Raw genomic sequence first — 19999 nt, forward strand, 5'->3', positions numbered from 1 at the left:
CTGCTGCATTACATTTCCTTTTGTGTTTTTACAGTGGTGCCTTTTTCTTCTCTGACATGAGTTAACACATTCAGTTGGCTTTCCATTGGTGTTGACTTTTGCTTGGTAAACTTAAGGAAGGTAAGGGCAAGGAGACTTTCTTTATTTTGCTTGGGTCAGGATAACATTATAATAGTACTTAATTTCTAGTTGCTAAGCTTACTGAAGCAGGAAATGCAGGTGGCAGTTTCTATGTTCACAATCTATACCCAACTAAAGGAGAAGACATGACTGTGTCAAAAATATAAATTATCCTGAGAGCAATCCATAGAACCTACTAAGATCTCGATGCTCATCCTGGATGTGATCAAGTCCCTGCTCTCATAACTGTCATCAACATTTCTCTTTAGGCTGCCACTCAGTCTAGCCAAAATAAAGTGTGTGTTTCAATGGCCTCAGTAACGTACAAGGAAAGCATGACTTAAGTATATGTCCTTAGAGCCGCACTGCTTACTTTCCTTTACTACCTCTAATTGGTTTTGTTTTCTTCCTTTTCAATGCTGGGATTGAATCCAAGCCATCTGCATGTTGATGAGTGTTCCACCACTGAGCAAACCCAGTTGCTTTTATTTTTAAGTGAAAATATGTAATTTTTAAAAGATTTTAAAGTAGCTCTCTGTAGCCCAGAAAACATTTATTTTCAAATTAATTTTATTGATCTTACAGATAGAATAATATCAATAATTTCCTATGACAGTTAACAATACCATTACAACTTTGATATCAATAGCAATAATCATGAAAACTTGAGTAAGCAGCTCATCAATTTTGAGAATTAAAAGGCATATAATGGTAGTATCAATAAAATAGTGTGCATGTGTGTTAAGAAAGAAATAGACAACATAACCTTTTAATGACTTGAGCATTCTCTAGTGGTGGAATTTATACTATTTTTTTCACATGAGAAACACATTGGTCAGTTGTCAAAAATCCTGAAGAAAAAGATGCATTAAAGTGCCTCTTTGGCTAACAGTGGCTGTGCACCTCCTTAGTTTGATATCATACAGTGCTGTCATCACTCACAAAACATAAAAAATCCATACTAGATTTGCCGCAAGCTTTTTCAAAGATGACTAACCTTGACAAAGATGCCCACTTGAAATCATTCACATTTGCTGAACCTAATAGACTACTGGGTGAACAACGACATCTAGTGGTTATGGTGCTATCACTAGACAAATATTTTTAAAGCACTAATGTCAAGAATACCTACCTAGAAAACATTGAAGAAGCTCAGATGCTTCGCCTTTAACATTGCCACACATCTACCTCCAAATAAGTTACATATGAGAATTATAATTTCCCAGTGATTTCCTGATTCCATAATAACATATACTGAAAGAAAAGTCACTCTTTAACAATCCTTTCATAGGTAAATAAATACCCTTTGTAGATTTTTTTTTTAATTCTTATTGTTACTTCTTTGACCTGACTTTTTATTTCTATCAGAACATTGTAAGAATTTCTGAATTACTAGTCAGTTAATTTTAGGGCTGTTGTATAAATACATGTATAAATACAATGATAACAATGTCCTAGCAATGACACAGACAGGCAGAGGAGATGGCATGAGAGCTGTGCACATTTCATCTTCATTAATCTGAGTTCACTTTGGAGTGTTCCTAGGGTTTTTGTTTTGTTGTTTTGTTTTTACACACAGGGCACATTCTGCTCATACATTTTTAGTACATCTAGCTTATGAAATGGATAATAGAATCAAAATGGGATTACAGAATTGTTTCTACCATCAGAAAGCCATTGCTTGTTACTCATAACATTTTCCTATTAATAAAACATCAGTACATTCTTTAGCTATGTGCATAGTTCACTTGAAGCCATCCAAGCAGACTTTCCCTTTACTCACGTTCTTAGGATGAGCTCCTCATCAGATTCACGAAGCTTCTCCTAAGACTTTGACAGCGAGCTCCAGGAAGACTGCCTCCCTGCTTCAATATGAGGTTTTTCCTGATCTCTAGGTCATCTGGGAACTGTCTCTTCCACATGGACTGAGATATCCCACAAATTCTTAAACACACATGGATGAGTATGGGTGGACATCACTAGCTAGATATTTTATCTCTCCCAAATTAACTGTCAATATCTAGTGCTAGCTTTTCCTTTTTCCTTCAATGTAAAGCTTTGTCGATAGTCATAAACAAATACAAAGCCTAGCCAACGGTTTGTGCATGAATGTGCCACTCTCCTCAAATAAAAATGAGCACATTTGACTCTCATTGAATGATCCACTACAAGCCATAAGCCATGATGTTTACCTTAGATATTCATCTGCATATTACTTATATGTATAAAGAGGGCTATAGAGGCCAAGGCTCCCAGGACTGAGCACTGTTGTCCACAGGAAAATATCTCTCATGGTCATGGGAGCCATGAAGACTGCCCTATCTTTAGAAGGCACCATGAAGACTTCCTTTAGACATTCATATAATTGCCAGAAATATATGTTTCAATGGGCATCTCATGGTCAAGTGTATAATAGCTTAATCTTATTAAATCAACAAGTATAATTCATAATTAGGGTCAACTGAAGTGTTTTCTATGCAGTATGTAGGTTTCTCTCTGGTATACTATCCCCACAAACTTCCCAGCCCTCTGTTCCCTCTTAACAGTTCTCAGTTAAGGAGGGGACATAACCACAAGTAGGTAGATGTGAAGTTTTCCAAGGAGAGAGGCAACCATGGGCAGCAGTGGAAGCCACTGGAAGTTACCATCTACAGCTTTGTTCTAGATGTACTTCATTCTCTTGTTTTCTTTCTCCCCTTTCCCATTTTTCTCCTTTACGTATGCCTAAGCTGCTAGTGGAAGATGAAACATTACAATGTCCTGTTGTTATCTGAATCCTGTCTAGCATAACAAAGATGACTTCAGAGTCCCAGAAGAGGATCCTGCAACTGTTCAACACCCAGAATTGCAGTCACTCTCAGGTGAAGCACTATAAGCAGTCATGGGTTATTATTACTGTCTGCTCCTAATTACAACCTCTCAAGAAATAACTGAGGACATGAATTTATAATCTCCATAAAGATCCCTTACCTATCTGTCAGAAGTTACATTGATCTTTAAGGGATAAATTAGAAGTAAGTTGTGTTGTCTAAGAAAGGAAGGAAGGAAGGAAGGAAGGAAGGAAGGAAGGAACGAAGGAACGAAGGAACGAAGGAACGAAGGAACGAAGGAACGAAGGAAGGAAGGAAAAAACATATCATTAGCTCCTTTCCCCACATGAACTCCCCAATGAATACTATAAAATATGTTTTCTACTAGTTACCAAGAACAAATCTTCAATGGGTCTGGAAGAATGGATGAGGGTCTAGTGGAGTGGTTAGATGTGCTGCTACCACAGAACCCAACAAACCTAGAAATAATTTGGTCTGGGTCTGAGTGATAATATCATGTTGCCAAGTCTCCTTCTGAAAAGCATAAATGCAAAATATCCCATTCCTACAAGCAAACCAACCACAAGGGTGCTACCGAGAACTTTCGGGGCCCTTTTCTTGGCCACCCGGAATGCTGTGGGCAGCACCGCAGAGATTAATATATTGTTGACATGTCCTAAAACCTTGTTAAATGTTTTTCTCTTCAAGACACGCTCATAATAGCTTTCCAAGTTTGGTCTCTTTCCATGTCCCCAGTTTCTCCTTGCAAACCCCAGGAACTTCAGCCGATGCAATGTGACAGCCAATGAGACATCTGCCAGTGTAAAGGATTCTCCACAGAGCCAAGGCTGGTTGCCCTCATCTAATCAGAGAAAGGGAATGAGAGTCAGGGACAGGTATTATACAGACAGACTACATCTCCCATTTGCAGTCTGAGCCCTAAAGGAAAAGACAATCACAGGTTATCTTGACCATCACAGTCATGCAGACTTATCCCAAATTAAGAGACTTGTTCGACATTTGTCAGCCACAAAAGTCCCTTTGTTTCTAGTCGTTATCATTTATACAATATACCATAAAAGTTACTTGCATGCCCTTCACATTGATCACAAGTAATCAAGAATGACCTCAGGTATATACAGGAGGATATGTAAATTCCAAATCATTTTACATAAAGGATCCATGGAGTATGGTATCTTAAGTTGCTCCTGAAACCAATCAACCCTCATAGAACAGAAGAGTTACATTTCCTTAAAGTAGAAGGAATTCATCCTTTTTTATTTCTTTTAAGATTTTTTTAAGACAAAGGCTTATTCTCTATCTCTGAAAGTTCTTTAACTGCTGGCAAGGCCTCTGCCTCAACCTTACTGGGATGACAGGTAAGAGGTGTCAAACCCAGCTGTGTTCCTGCTGTGAAAGAAGTTTCAGTTAACACTGTCTTCAATTAAGTTGCACAAATAGCTCCCATGTATAAACATGAAAAATGGCTGATTGCTGAAGCCCACAAATGCCCTCTATATATGTTCTGGCATTCACTATACCCATTTGCTTCCACCTGCTCCCACTCTTCACTTTAGAGTCAAGCTATTTCCCTAACTGAGGAAAAAACAGAGAGGACAAACTAGCAATTTTCTAGATTATTCAACCAAACCACTCTAAAAATTAACTTGTGAGGCTGGATAAGGATGTATCACCCAGTCACCATTGAAAATGTGCAGAAAACCTTTCTTGAGTGACATTTCTTATAGATACAAATTAGATTACAACTATATACTATAGTTCTTCTGAATGAAGTAGCTTATTTAAAACTGCTTCTGAATAGCAACAACCCCAGAAACAAATTAAAAAAGGTTAGAGGGGTCTTAGAACATGTCTACAAATACTCTTAGTGTTTCATCAAAAAGAAAGCCAATGAGAACCTACCTGGAGTTTCTTCATTTCTTCTTTGTAACTCAGTTTCCACCTGATCTAAGACCTTCTCCAACTCATCAAGAATTTTCTTCAAGTATTTGACATTGTCGTGATCAAGCAGCTTTGACTAATTAACAACCAAAAGAAGCTATTTATGCTACTAACAACAGCAGGAAAACTATAATACACAAAGTCGATTTCACATGCATATACATGCATACCTTTAGAATTAAGATCTGTTCATTTTACACAATTTTTTAATGGGGAAATATAAAATAACTTGGTAGAGCTAAAGCCAAATGAGGAAATAGTCCAGTTGTGAGGTAAACTCAGGAGCAGACCCAGTACTCAGTGGCCACTCCTGGGAGGCCAGTTAACCAGTAAGAACAAACAACGTGAGAAACACAAAAATTCTTCTCTAGCAGTCAACTCAAGAATAGAATCTGAGATGCCTTAGGTGACGAATGAGAGCATCAAGAAAAATGCAGGTATTAGGGAGAGAGAGTTCAGTCTGTAAAATGCTTGTCCTGAAAGTATGATGGCCAGAGTTCAAGAACTAGAACCTGTTTTCAAAAGGCTAGGCATGGCAGAACACATTTGTAACACCAGATTGAGGAGGCAGAGACAGACAGAACCCTGGACCTCAGCTTACCTAGCCAAATCAGTGAGACCCATGTCAGTAAGAAATATAGTCTCAAAAATAAGGGGAGAAGACCCTAAGGAACACCTACTATTACCCCCTGGCTTCTACATGCAGAAACATGCACCCTCACATATATGCACATACCAAAAGGGGAAAGAAAGAATATAAGAGAAGTCTAAATGTGATTGTGGAAGGTAAGGAGAATGACTATGGAGGGTGGATTCTGAGCCCATCTAGCTAAGAGAGAATAAAAGGAAGGCAGGAAGCTGAGGGGAGTTGACTGCTGCTTGCTACATGCATGACAGCAAACCTTCCATGTGCTGTCTGGGCATGGGCAAAGAACCAACAGAAGGGGAAAGATTGACGATTACTGATATTCCTTATGATGGCAGAACAAGCCACCCAAGACACAGAGGTCTGATTGCACAGTGGCAGATTACCTGCTAAGAGATTCCTATATTATATTAACCAAAACTTTTATAATCACCTTCTATACTCAATAGCTCCTAATCAGATAATTATCAGTGTATCTGACTATTAAACATAATAAAGAGGTTTTTTACTCAAAAATTTGTTTTTGTTTGGGAATATTTGAAATTGTATTTCACTTTTTGATCCAGGATGGCCTGGAACTCAGTGATCCTCCTGGCTCATATGCTGCTGAATATTTCTAAAAGTAGAGCACAGGCCACAGGGGCCATGTTCACCAATGGTCTACAATAGTACAAATATATCCCAGAAACAGCATTCCTTTTTTTTCAGAAAGAGTAAGTGGTGTGAAGCATAGTGAGCCTGACACTTACCTTCAGTCGCTTCTGCTTGGCAATGTAAGCCTCTTGTAAGTCAGGGTTTTCTTCAGCAAGTTTCTTCAGTTCAGACTCCGTGTTACCAATCTGGCCTGATAATAAAAACATTTTAAAATTAAAAAGAAATTCCCCCCCCCTTGTGGCGCAGACATAAGGAGCAGTAGAGACATGCCCAGGTGAGAGTTCTGAGACTGCTGGCCTGCTGATACCTTGGACATACTTTGTCTGCCTCAGTTTCTCCATTTAAAATTATTGAGAAAATATCTAGCACACAGTCTAAGGACTTCATAAGAAGCTGTCATGGACATGTAAGGCAGATCCAGCAAGGCTTGGCACCTTCATGCTCTGTGCCACTGGACTGCCTCACACGTCCATGACTTTCTACTTTTTCTGATGAAAGGAACAGAAAACCAAAATGAAGTTAACTATAGGGAATAATGTTGTAGTCAGTTTGTATTACAAATCACATAAATACTTAGTGGGAGAAGGAAGACAAATATAAGGACAGAAAGTGCTAGGGAGATTGCAGGGGAGAGGACAGGGGGAAAGGGAGGGGATGAGCAGGACAGAGGGGAGAGGAGAGGAGAAAGAAGGGGAAAAGAAGAAAAAAGAAATGGGAAAAGAAAAGGTATCAAAGGGGAGCAAAGGAAAAGAATAATAGAACAAACAGGTGAGTCATCATTTAAGAAAAAGTCATGGTTTCTGTGTTTAGAAGACTTGGGATCCAAACACTCATGAGTGTAGACAGTGCCATCTCTGTCCTTCCTAGCCATAGCCAACCATGCTGCAAAACACATGCTTCAAAGCTCTGCATTTCACACCCTCTCCCTTGATGCACACCTCACACCCTCTCCCCTGCTGCACACCTCACACCCTCTCCAACACTGCCTCTCCTCAAGACAGCAAGTAGGGAAGAAGCTGGATCACAGCTCAATTGCAGAAAGTTCCCAGTCAAACACGGAGACATCCTCTCATCCAGCTTCCTCCCTTCATGAAATATGTGAACCAAATTACCCATCCGTCCAAGAAGGTGTCAGTCATTTGGATTTCCAGTTCTTCTTTTTGACAACATGTCATGTTCTCAACCTTTCTATCAGTCACCTGTCAATGTTTTATCCAAGTTTGGCCTTAAGACCAAAAGCTGACAAACTAGATGTGATAGATAAAATATGTCTAGTTAAACTTCTCAGGGACAGATTAACCTGACAGATTATTTTCCCATGCACATCCATGAAGCAAACTCAACAATCCTATTGCCCCATCTTCTCTTAGTGACCAGCAGATATAGCAAGTCTCAAAATTGATACAAAACTTCAAGCGGAGTCAGATCCTGGCCTTTGAGATGTTTACATACCGCGAATCCTTGTGGTTGCATAAGCTGGGATCATGGAATCCACAGTGAGCTCAGGATGCAAAATGCAGCCATGTGTGTAAGCATCCATCGGCAAGGAGTCAAGAAGCTCTCGGTAATGCTGCACCCGTGGGTAATACATGCTTCCTTCATCAGGCATTAACCTGGGTGTTCTTTCTAAAACACACATAGAAAATATAAATATGAAATTGGAGGAAAGTGACAAATAAGACATAGCATTAAGACACAAAAGCCCTAATGCTTCATTATCAACATCACACCGTAGATGCGCATTCACAGAATGAAGTCTTTCTAGTCCATACATTCAACATTTAAAACAGACTTGTGTTCCAGATCAGCATCCAAACCATGACCTGCCAGCTCTCTCTCATTTCTCCGCCTTGTAAATTCCTGCTCAACCCTCAAGTCCAACTCTCAGGCTCATCACTTCCTCGGGAAGCATGCCCTCACCTCCTTTACCCACCTGTCTCAGTTGTTCCTTCTGTTACCTCCCATAAAACACTAACTGTTCTCTGCTTTAGGCCCCTTTGTATATGGTTGCATCTTTTCATTTCATAAATGTTCTAAGGATGAAGAACTATGCTGTAAGTTGTAAAGTATAGAGGAGCTAGTAAGAGAGAGCAATTGAGGATCACTCTTTTCTATATATTAGCCAACACCATAAATGGCCACACTGATACTATGTGACCATGAAATAGCAATCTATATAAAGTAGGAAAGGCTTTTTCTCAAAAACTCTCTTTACCTAGATTTCTCGCAATTTAACCCTGGCAAATTCATTCTGCCTAAATCTTTACTTCATGGTGGAAAAATCTAGATTGTAAACCCCTTGTGATTTGGGAGCACAAAACGTGCTTTATTAGCTCCTTCAAGCTTTAACATATACTCAGTGCATGATAAATTATAGTAAGTGAGCTGAGCACATCCCCAAGTTCCCAATTACTCTAGAATACTTACACTGGAAAGTCCTGAAGTACTTAATACAGAGGCTAGAATATGGATACTGGAAAGTTAACCCAGGATCCCACAGCTACTCTAGTTAAAACAAAACAAGTGGAACTTAACCACTGTCAACACAAGGCTCTACTTATTACACCACCACATCTTCTAAGAACTTATATTTCCGAGTATCCACGAAGAAAAAAAGGGAAGGGTGAACCCAAAGGACCCTTCAGAATCATTTCCCAGTCTTCCTCTTAAACTGTTCTGAAAATATGTCAACTAGCTTATTCCCACTAGTACAAGGAAGAACCTCAATATTTTTTTATTTACTCATTTCTTGGCTCAGGTTCTATATTTAATTCAAAATGCCCTAAACATACCACGTTCATTCCTAAACATTGACAATTCAGAATTGCTTACCATTAACAGTACATTTCAAGCAAGATCTTCTTCTTCTTCTTTTTTTTATCTTTATTAACTTGAGTATTTCTTATTTACATTTCGAGTGTTATTCCCCTTCCCGGTTTCCGGGCCAACATCCCCCTTCCCCTTCCCCTTCAACACGGGTGTTCCCCTCCCCATCCTCCCCCCATTACCGCCCTCCCCCCAACAATCACATTCACTGGGGGTTCAGTCTTGGCAGGACCAAGGGCTTCCCCTTCCACTGGTGCTCTTACTAGGCTATTCATTGCTGCCTATGAGGCTGGAGCCCAGTGTCAGTCCATGTATAGTCTTTGGGTAGTGGCTTAGTCCCTGGAAGCTCTGGTTGCTTGGCATTGTTGTTCATATGGGGTCTCGAGCCCCTTCAAGCTCTTCCAGTCATTTTTCTGATTCCTTCAACGGGGGTCCCATTCTCAGTTCAGTGGTTTGCTGCTGGCATTCACCTATGTATTTGCTGTATTCTGGCTGTGTCTCTCAGGAGAGATATACATCCGGTTCCTGTCAGCCTACACTTCTTTGCTTCATCCATCTTATCTAATTGGGTGGCTGTATATGTATGGGCCACATGTGGGGCAGGCTCTGAATGGGTGTTCCTTCTCTCTCTGTTTGAAACTTTGCCTCCCTATTCCCTGCCAAGGGTATTCATATTCCCCTTTTAAAGAAGAAGTGAAGCATTCGCATTTTGGTCATCCCTCTTGAGTTTCATATGTTCTGTGCATCTATGATAATTCAAGCATTTGGGCTAATAGCCACTTATCAATGAGCGCATATCATGTGTTTTTCTGTGTGGATTACCTTACTCAGGATGATATTTTCCAGTTCCATCCATTTGCCTATGAATTTCATAAAGTCATTGTTTTTGATAGCTGAGTAATATTCCATTGTGAAGATGTACCACATTTTCTGTATGCATTCCTCTGTTGAAGGGCATCTGGGTTCTTGCTAGCTTCTGGCTATTATAAATAAGGCTGCTATGAACATAGTAGAGCATGTGTCTTTGTTATATGTTGGAGCATCTTTTGGGTATATGCCCAAGAGAGGTATAGCTGGGTCCTCAGGTAGTTCAATGTCCAATTTTCTGAGGAAACTCCAGACTGATTTCCAGAATGGTTGTACCAGTCTGCAATCCCACCAACAATGGAGGAGTGTTCCTCTTTCTCCACATCCTCGCCAGCATTTGCTGTCACCTGAGTTTTTGATCTTAGCCATTCTCACTAGTGTGAGGTGAAATCTCAGGGTTGTTTTGATTTGCATCTCCCTTATGACTAAAGATGTTGAACATTTCTTTAGGTGTTTCTCAGACATTTGGCATTCCTCAGCTGTGAATTCTTTGTTTAGCTCTGAACCCCATTTTTAATAGGGTTATTTGTCTCCCTGCAGTCTAACTTCTTGAGTTTTTTGTATATTTTGGATATAAGCCCTCTATCTGTTGTAGGCTTGGTAAAGATCTTTTCCCAATCTGTTGCTTGTCGTTTTGTCCTAATCACAGTGTCCTTTGCCTTACAGAAGCTTTGCAGTTTTATGAGATCCCATTTGTCGATTCTTCAAGCAAGATCTTCTAGTGCCAGACCAAGACAAGCAAGCTTTTTAAACCAGACAGCAATTTCTGACTCTCTAAGCAAGAAAGCATGGAAAATTCCTCAGACCCATAGGCAAATGTCTGATCCCCAGCTACACAGTACAATGCTAAAGTCTGCCTTAGAACAACAACAAAGCATGAAACACAACATGAGAACAAGACAGGGAAGCAGCCTACACCACATCCAACCTCTCAATACTACACACCTCAATTAGCTCCTTACACAGACTTTTCAGGACCTCATCGCTATTTCCAGTTCCCCAAACAATCCACTTCCATGAGAACAATAAACCAGAAGCTATGAAATCCTGAGGTCCTCTTGCCCTTCCATATGCCACTGAGTTTGTCTCAAAATAATAATGTCCTTAGATGCATAAAATAAAAGACATGGCACTACTGAGGTTATGAATATATGTTAACAAAATAATACTCATTTATAAGATACTAATACATATACCTCTTTAACACATTACTAATATCCAGCAGCAGATCTGATAACTGCCCTAATATACAAGTATCAAAACATCTATAATAATTTCCTATGCTAGGGGCATATCTGTGATTTCTATTGGTAACAGAGTCAATGCACTCTTAACTGCTTTGGGTTGTCTATTATTAGTAATAAAACAATGACTGACTCCTATTAGGAATAGGCAAAGTTAAAGACAATTTTTACACCCATGTAAAATCTCAACTCTCCCTCTACTAATAGATCCACAGAGTTCTCAATGTGTAACCTGAGGATCCACAGACTTCTTAGAAGCACACTGAGGAGACTCACAAATTTTAGACTTTTTAGAGTAGCACCATGATACTGATGGTTTTTCAGTCTTGTAACCCCTCCAGTTATAAGCAAGCTTTCCAGAGGCCACGTAAAGCACACTGGCTCTGTGACACATGACAGTCTTAGACCCTTGAGTGTTCTAGGATATTAAAACTTTTCTGGTTCATTTCTAAATAATAAATGTTGACCCATATAAACCAAAGCTCTCAAGTGTCCTCAGTAGTTATTACGACAAAGAGATTCAAAACCCTTAAGAAACACTGCTTTGGCAGTCCAGGAGCCTCAGGTTAATAACCATAAACAGTATATTTTTGAACACTTCCCAAATGACAAGTTTATGGTTCCTGGGTAGGGTTGCTTTCTGGTGCCAAGCCCTGGAGCTTTCTCCAAAAGAACATACCACTTCCTTCCCAGAAAAGTGAACGGGAGGAAGAACAGTAACATTTGTTCTCTGGGTATTATCCATCTGGCTAAGCCCAACTTCTTCAAAAGAGAGCAAAAACTTAAAGCCATGAATATAATTCTCTCCTATCCAGTGGCCCACTAGTAGTCACTATCTGCTGAAGAACTTTGTCAGGCACAATCTAAGATACCCACTTGACCCATGTCATTGTCCCAGCTCCCTTCCCGCAAATATCACATGGGTGCCCTGTCTGGTCACCTCCTTTGAAAGCAAAGCACAACAGTACTCGCTACCTCTGGAAAGTTTTCAAAAGAGAGCTGAGTCCAGCAAGTGGCTTATGTCTGCAATTCCAGCATTTAGCAGCTGGTGTGGGCTATGTAGTGAGGACTCAAACAACCAAACAAAAAGACAAGTGGTAAATTCTCTTGAATTATACACATCTTTCCTCCAAAATTGGTTTACTTTACTTTCTAATTCTTCCATAGAGCACCATTGTAAAGATATTTTTAAAGTACATTTTCTTGATATGCTCCCTGTCAGCAGTGAGGATAATAAAAAGCATATGGGTCTACAGAGGAAGTGAGGGAGTGTTTTAAAGCCAGTGATAAAAGGAGACAAAAGCATTGGAAGTAAGGTTGCAATAATGCCAGCCAGGTTTAGTGACTTGAAGAATAATAAAGAGGAGCTAGGGGGTTGGTTCAGTACGAATATTTGCTAATTGTTTACAAGGCCCTGGATTAAATCTCAAGTACCAAAACCACTTATCCATATATAATAAACCAAATCTATAAAATGTCTTAAATAAAATAAAATTACTTCAAAATTATTATTCTTTTAATGTTATGCTTAAATTTCAATGTGTAGTGGCAAAATTTTGTCTAAAATGTATTTATATAATCATATTTCTATATTATTTTTTATTTTGCCAGAATAACTTATTTCCAAACCAAATCTTTTAACAGAATTTTAAATGTTAGACATGAGACACCAGACATGATTTTTCTGAGAACTATCATATATCAAATTATAAAAACACTATATAACATCCAAGATTCCAGGTTGTCACTGAGCTATTTGGCAATAATAAAAATCATATGTTCTAGTATTTTCTACACATTTCATGCCACTTTTATTAAATTTTACTGACAGATTTAGGATATCACAGGATACAGTTGGACTTAAATGTCAGCATTGATGTGTTTATTTACCTCGTCCTGTCCCCCATTCTTGTATTTGCCCACTGTAACATCGCACCAAGCTTAAATAACAAGTTCCTTTAATACAATTTTCTTTATTGTATGCCAGATTGAAAAAGGCATCATGGATATAAAGCATTCTAAAAAACTGAATAGTAACTGCAAATGTGCATGTTGAGGACAGGTAAGGTACTCTTGTCAAACTGTATATAGAAAATGTCTTTGAAGACTAACAGTTTTCTAACGATATGAGGTCTGTGAACTATCTTGCACATCCCATGAACTTGCACCTAATAAATATCTGTTGAGAGAAAGGATGCAGAAAACACTCTCAGCTGACCTGCTGATGAGTAGTTATAATGGAGAACTTCTAAATTCTTCCTTAGCCAAAGTCTGGCTCTTGGGAATAGCAATCATATCTCCATGAGTCTACTTTCAATGATGATGACGACGATGATGATGATGATAAAGAGCATCTTAATCCAAATTTCTTCTGTTTAAGTGCCAGTTATTTAACAGAATGCAAATATACAAATATGGATACACAAAATGATTAAGTAAAACACTTTTTTCTTTAGTTAAATGACTATAACTACTGGACTTTTATTATAACTGTGGATAATAATGCACCTTATCATCCTAACCACTCCTGTAAAGTCCATTTTAGAGAGACAAAATGGCGAATATTATGACTAGTTTAGAATGCAGAGCACTAAGTTTTCTGGTCTGGATAGAGCCAATACTTTTTTTTTCAGTACAAATAATTCTATTTTTTAATTGGATTTTTTTATTTACATTTCAAATGTCATCCCCTTTCTGGGTTTCCAGTCCATAAACCCACTATCCCACCCTCCTACCCCTTCTTCTATGAGGGTGTACCCACCCCTTCCCATTTCCCTGCTCTGACATTCCCTTACACTGGGGGTTTAAGCCTTGGCAGGACCAAGGGCTTCTCCTCCCATTGGTGCCCAACAAGGCCATCCTCTGCAACATATGCAGTTGGAGCCATGGGTCTGTCTATGTGTACTCTTTGGATGGTGGTTTAGTTCCTGGAAGCTCTGGCTGGTTGGTATTGTTGTTCTTATGGGGTTGCAAACCCCTTCAGCTCCTTCAATCCTTTCTCTAACTCCTCCAATGGGGACCCCATTCTCAGTTCAATGGTTTGCAGCTAGCATCTACCTCTGTATTTGTCATGCTCTGGCAGATCCTCTCAGAAAACACCTATATCAGGCTCCTGAACCAATACTTTTTAAAACAACCTAAGACCACACTAGCCTGGCAACTTACTAACAATCAGGCTGCTTGCACATTCTAATTGCAACTAATTTTTAAAACCAAAATTCATGTGTTACATTGGCCTTGTTAAACTTCATCTTGGTTTTCTGGTTTATTCTTATTCCACAAGAAACATTTCATAAGGTATTTTTCATTTTAGTGATCATAGTTTTTCCATCATTCATAAATATGGTAACATTTATTTTAATAAATTTTTAAAATTTCATATGCATTGGTATTTTACCTGCATGTATGTCTGTGTGAGATGACTGATCCCCTGGAACTGGAGTTACAGACAGGGGCGAGCAGCCATGTGGGTCCTGGGGATTGAACCTGGAACCTGGATCCACTGGTAGAGCAGCCAGTTCTCTTAGCCACTGAACCATCTCTCTAACCCCAGTATCATTTCTTTAATATCCTTACTCATTTGTGTATTAAGCTCAAGTCAGGAAATAGAAGCTTTAAAAAACCACCACTGGGGGCTAGCAGGGTAGCTTAGTGATAGATCATTTGCATGAAATCAGCTGTGGATTGACTCCTACAACTTCAGCCAATCAACCAATCAATAAAACAGCATTGCAAAGTCCCATTCAGGCTCACAGATATTTCAATAATTCATTCATTTTGTTCATTAAATATGATTTATTAAATATTTATTCTGGAGTATCTACTTGAAGGAAGCATAGGGGCACACCTTTTAAGAAGGTAGTCTCTGACCTCACAGTGACTTAAAAGTAATTCAAATGTGAATAAGTAAAACAGAAGTTTATAGCTGGAGGGCCAACTTAACGTTAAGTTGTTCATCAGTATTCTTCAGTGTGGCTATTAATTCATCTGCAGATGCATTTTATTTACCATCCTCTATCATAGCTGTCACTTTATTCCATAAGAATATTCTATAATCTCAAATGTTCTACTTGGATCAAGATACATTATATAGTGAATCATGGCTTACACATAGTAGACACATTTTAAAGGTATTTATAACATTCTCCAACAATATAAAACTTAAGTTAGTTCCTTCTACTGACAGACATAAAGACTGAACATATAAAGTTTTCTTTAAACTTTGGCAACATTATCAGTTGCACAGATAAACAGGTCCAACCAGGTAGTATTTCATTCATTCCTCTTTCCCAGGAAAATAGTTCTCCAATTGGAAAGGATGAAAAAGAAAAAAAAAGTTGGCAGTACATTCTAGAACTTTGCCAGACAGAGTAATTTGGAATACTGCTTTGAGTATAATACAATAATTTATAGCATTAGTCTAAAGTTGTAAGACACAAATAAATCATTGGGGGTTATTGCTAAAACAAGATTCTACCCCAACATCCTTGCTATAACAATTGTGAAGACAATCTCTCAGATGGTGCCAGTGCTGCTGGTGATGCTGCACTTTGACAAGGGTTTGTAGTTCATCTGTCCTATTCTTTGATAGTGGGATGACATTGGTTATATATTATTTGGCACTTTTCCTATTCCCCCCCTCAGTCCTTAATGGTAGATACTAGCTGTCTGGACTTTTGATTGTAGTAATGCTTATGTTTGTTGCTTCTTTAATTCTCAATATCCTGAGGTAAATTCTATCTTGACCTGTAAACTGGTCTGGTTGTCATATCTGCCCAAAACTATAGGTGTCTTAATGTTTTTAATCTTCTCCAATTGGATAACTACTCCCCTGGGGATGCAGAACATGAAGTAAGAGTTAGTTGGATTTGTTTTACCTTACAAAGGCAAATTCCAGCACTCAGTTCAATGGTTACAAAATATCTTCAATAGAGTACCAGCAACATCCAGCCAGAAGTGAGAACTGACAGTTTCACCCAAAAACAGTCAACGGAAGCCCATAAGTCCCACATCCTAATGCTGTCACTCAGCCACAGTGCTTTATCTCAGCAATAATGTCATCAGCAGAAATCGTTACTTCCACACAGTATCTGAGAACTCTGAACTATTGAATTCTACAAGCAAACCAACAAAACCTATTTTACCCTGTAGCTGTACTCTATATACAACTTAGAAAAACTCAGAATGTATTTTAGCTTTACTATCATATAATAAGAGCAAAAGCTAGGGAAAATGTTAAGAAAACAACTATAATTAACATTTACTATAAAGCATGAGGTAACATTTATGAGGTAACAAAGAGAACAGGCAAAAATGAAGAAAGACCTAGAATAATGATACAATAATAATAATACAAGCTGTATTACTTCAAGCGATGTTCCAGAGGTTTAAGTATTATTTCTCATGTATTATATAGGTAGTGTATATGATTATATAATATTACAGATTGTATATAATACAAGATAGTATCTAAATAATGTCTAAATTTTAGACACTTAAACTAGAATTCTTACAAAATTATTTTTGCTTTGTTCCTATTATTCTAATCAATTTTCCCAAGAAATACAAATTAATAACAGTCTTATCCATTTCCAAGAAGCTCGAGGCTGAGAAAAATGTCTCTTAACTCAATTTGTCTCCATTTTCAGCACAGTCCCCAGCATACAAACATATAAGAATAGCTAGTAATGGTGAAAAGTAAGAAGTTCTTTACATCGCTTGGATTAGGCCAAGACCAACTTTAATTAAAACTTCCAATAGAGTTCTGTGTCATTAAGACTTAAATTAAGAATGGTGGCACTTCTCCACACAAATAAAGACTATGAGTTCCTAGTTTATTTGCCCCTATGAGATCTAATATCCATTTTCCTCCTAGGTACCTGGGACACTTTTTAACCCAGTAATTTGGGGCTGTATGCTGAGCTTAACTGCCCAGTTAGCACCAGCACAGCAGGAGCTAAGCAGCAGGATCATTTGGAGAGCAATGTCTGGCAGAGCCATGAAAGCCTGGAGCCATCGCCTCCACTCTCAGCTCTGCTAGTGGTCAGCCCTGTCGCTGTACCAACCTGGCCCTGTAACCAAGATACAGCTAACCTGAAGGAGCTGTCAACGGAAACAAACAAGACCATTTGTAGGTGACCAAGAAAATGGCAAATGGTATAGGCAGAAGACTTGGGAGAGCAAAGATCCCGTCATAAACGGTTACATTATCTTAGACAAATCTTCTATTTCTCTTTCCTCACATACAAAATGGAATGACTAGTCTCCACACTTCGTTCAGATTCCATGCCTGTTTCCAATAAGCTCTGTTGGCAACTGACTAAAATTGAAATATAAAATGTCTAGCACATAAGCAATCATAAATGATCCCTAATTTAAAACATTATACATGTTTAAACCTATAACTCTGTAGAAAGGATAAAAATTCAAACTATGCAGAAGCAATGAGAGGAAAGAACCCAAAGTATAGGAGAAATGATTCTCCCTTCTCTAGTATTGATTCTTCTTTTTCTCATTTTTTAAAAGATAAAATTTATTTACATGATATATCCTAAGAATCAACATCATGAATCTTACTTTAAAGATAATAAATCACCACCATTACAAGTGCAAGTGAATTTGAAAGTTTTGATATTAACATTGCAATTCCAGTTGAGAGTCTTTCAAACATTTGCACTGGCTGATTTGAATTTCGTGTTAGGCTTACATTTTTTTTTGTGCTTACGGAAATGGAAAAGGTTTTTTAAATCACTAAACCAGCATAATAAAACAGAGAGAGAGGAAGAGGGGAGAAGGGAGAGAGAATGGGGGTGCTTATACTGAAAATAAATTCAAGAAAACACAAATAGCCTTAACATTACCATCCAGGAAAGTCTGCTCAAGATAATCAATGATCTGGGTGGCCTCACAAATTATGTTTTCCCCGTGGATAAGGACAGGCACTTCTCCAGTTGAGTTCAAACGCATAAACCAAGGCTCATTGTGCTCACTCAGGGGCAGACTTACATCATGTTCCTCACACTTCAGTGCCTTTTCAGCAATTACCAAGCGCACCTGCAAGAGTTCACAGTGGTTACCGCTGTCTGTTTTCACTTTGCCTGGATACAGCTAAACAACCCTGGTGAACTTCCTGACCCAGCAGCACTTTAGAAGTTCACTTAGTGAAGTCTATTCCTAGAAGGACAAATAAGAAGCATTCTGGCAGCTTACTAGCTTACTGTTAGCCATTACAGAAGAAAACATCAGGAATGAAAATTATTTTGTCTTCATTACATTCTGTCTTCATTGCCACTGTGGTCTCTGTACCTTAAACCAAACTATGTGTTCTCCCCAGATGGGCAGGACTGGAGAGGTGACACAGCAGTTAAGGCAGCAGTTTAAGGCAGTGGTTCTCAACCTAAGGGTCAAAAGACCCTCTCACAGGAGGCACATATCAAATATCCTGCATATTAGATATTTGCATGACAATTAGTAAGAGCAGCAAATTTATAGTTATGAATAGCAATGAAAGTAATTTTATGGTTATGTTCACCACAGCACAAGGAAGTATATAAAAGGGTCATAGCATTAGGAAGATTGAGAACCACTGGTTTGATGGAATGTACTGCTCTTGCAGATGGCCCACGCTTGATTCCCTGCACTGGCATCAGATGGTTCACAAGGGTCTGTAACTCCAGGTCTAGGTGAACCCATAAAAGAACCACCCTAAGTATAAATATGCATCTGGACTATTGTTAAAGAATGCAAATGTGGTGAAATAGAAGCAATGTCATTCCCTTGGTGAGGGGTGGAGAGATGGTGCCTTTACATGATTTTGTCTTGTCACAACACCGCACCCCTCTTCAGATGCTAGGGATTACCAAACCTTGGGCCTGCTAGGCAAGTACTCTATCTCTCAGCTAAACACCTAACTTCTTTTTTTTTTAAGGAAGAGCCAGTCATGGTGACCCAAAACTGCAATCACAACAGTAGAGGAGCCGAGATAAAAAGGTTGCCATGAATTCGGAGCCTGCTTAGTCTACCCAACAAGTTCAGGTTGGTTGGGCAGGGTTACACCTCAAGACCCTGTCTCAAAACTATAATTTATTTACTTTCTTTCTTTCCTTCCTTCTTTCTGGGGGATTGGAAGGAAAGTAGATCAAGGGGTTGCAGTAAGGCCCTTTTCCCTTCCTCACTCTCCAGGGCAAAATCTCTAGGCCAAATGCAGAATGTGATGTTTCTTAGTGGCGCTTCCTGAGTGCAGTGGTAGTGCCTGCGTCACTGCCTTCCCAAGTCATCTCTCTTCTGCTGGTCCAGCACTTAGTGCTCCCCAATTCTGAATGCACCCGGGAGCCCAGCCTCTTGGAGACTCACAGGTCACGCCGGGGGAGCTGTCCCGGTCCTGAACCCGAGGGCGGCCCTCCACTACTGGCGGTTACCTTTTGAGAGCTGAAGGAGTGCGTCCAGTGGTACAGAATGAGGCGGACCTCTGCGGCCGGCGGGCCTTGCGCCCTCAGGGGCACGCCGGACCGCGCCTCGTCTTGCTTCCGAGCCATTGCGGGATGCAGGGACTCAGCCAGCCTTGTCGGTTGGCCTGCTTGCTGCAGAGGCTTAGAGCCGTCCTTTGGTTTCGCAGGGCCCCCTGTTGCGTAAAGGACGTGCTTTGCAGAAGAACTGGCTTCTGGGAGATGTAGTTTCACCCCAAGGAAGCTGTGCTGCCTAGTAGGCAGAGGCCCTTGAGAGGTCATCCGTGAGATGTAATGGGGTAGAGAATTTTTCTAAAATATAACTATTTGGCTTTGTTATCACAAGAAATAGTGATAACAGCAAATTAGGCTTTGAACGTTGCTTGAGCATAAAAGCACCCGTTTCACAAGAAATTCAAGGCATTT

At 39.3% G+C, this 19999-nt stretch overlaps 1 protein-coding gene across 1 annotated transcript; it reads right to left on the reverse strand.

The window, feature by feature from the left end:
• Positions 1–675: 675 nt before the first annotated feature.
• Positions 676–19754, reverse strand: Gdap1 (ganglioside-induced differentiation-associated-protein 1). Its single transcript, NM_001107897.1, has 6 exons — positions 19547–19754; positions 17990–18182; positions 7645–7818; positions 6288–6382; positions 4854–4968; positions 676–3792 (listed from the first exon to the last, which is right to left on the reverse strand). Exons 1-6 carry the CDS (start codon positions 19661–19663, stop codon positions 3410–3412), a joined length of 1077 nt encoding a protein of 358 aa, NP_001101367.1. The 5' UTR covers positions 19664–19754; the 3' UTR covers positions 676–3409.
• Between the last annotated feature and the right edge of the window lie 245 nt (positions 19755–19999).

Source organism: Rattus norvegicus, chromosome 5 (genome assembly GCF_036323735.1).
Source record: "Rattus norvegicus strain BN/NHsdMcwi chromosome 5, GRCr8, whole genome shotgun sequence".
In the NCBI taxonomy this organism is placed as follows: Eukaryota; Metazoa; Chordata; class Mammalia; order Rodentia; family Muridae; genus Rattus; species Rattus norvegicus.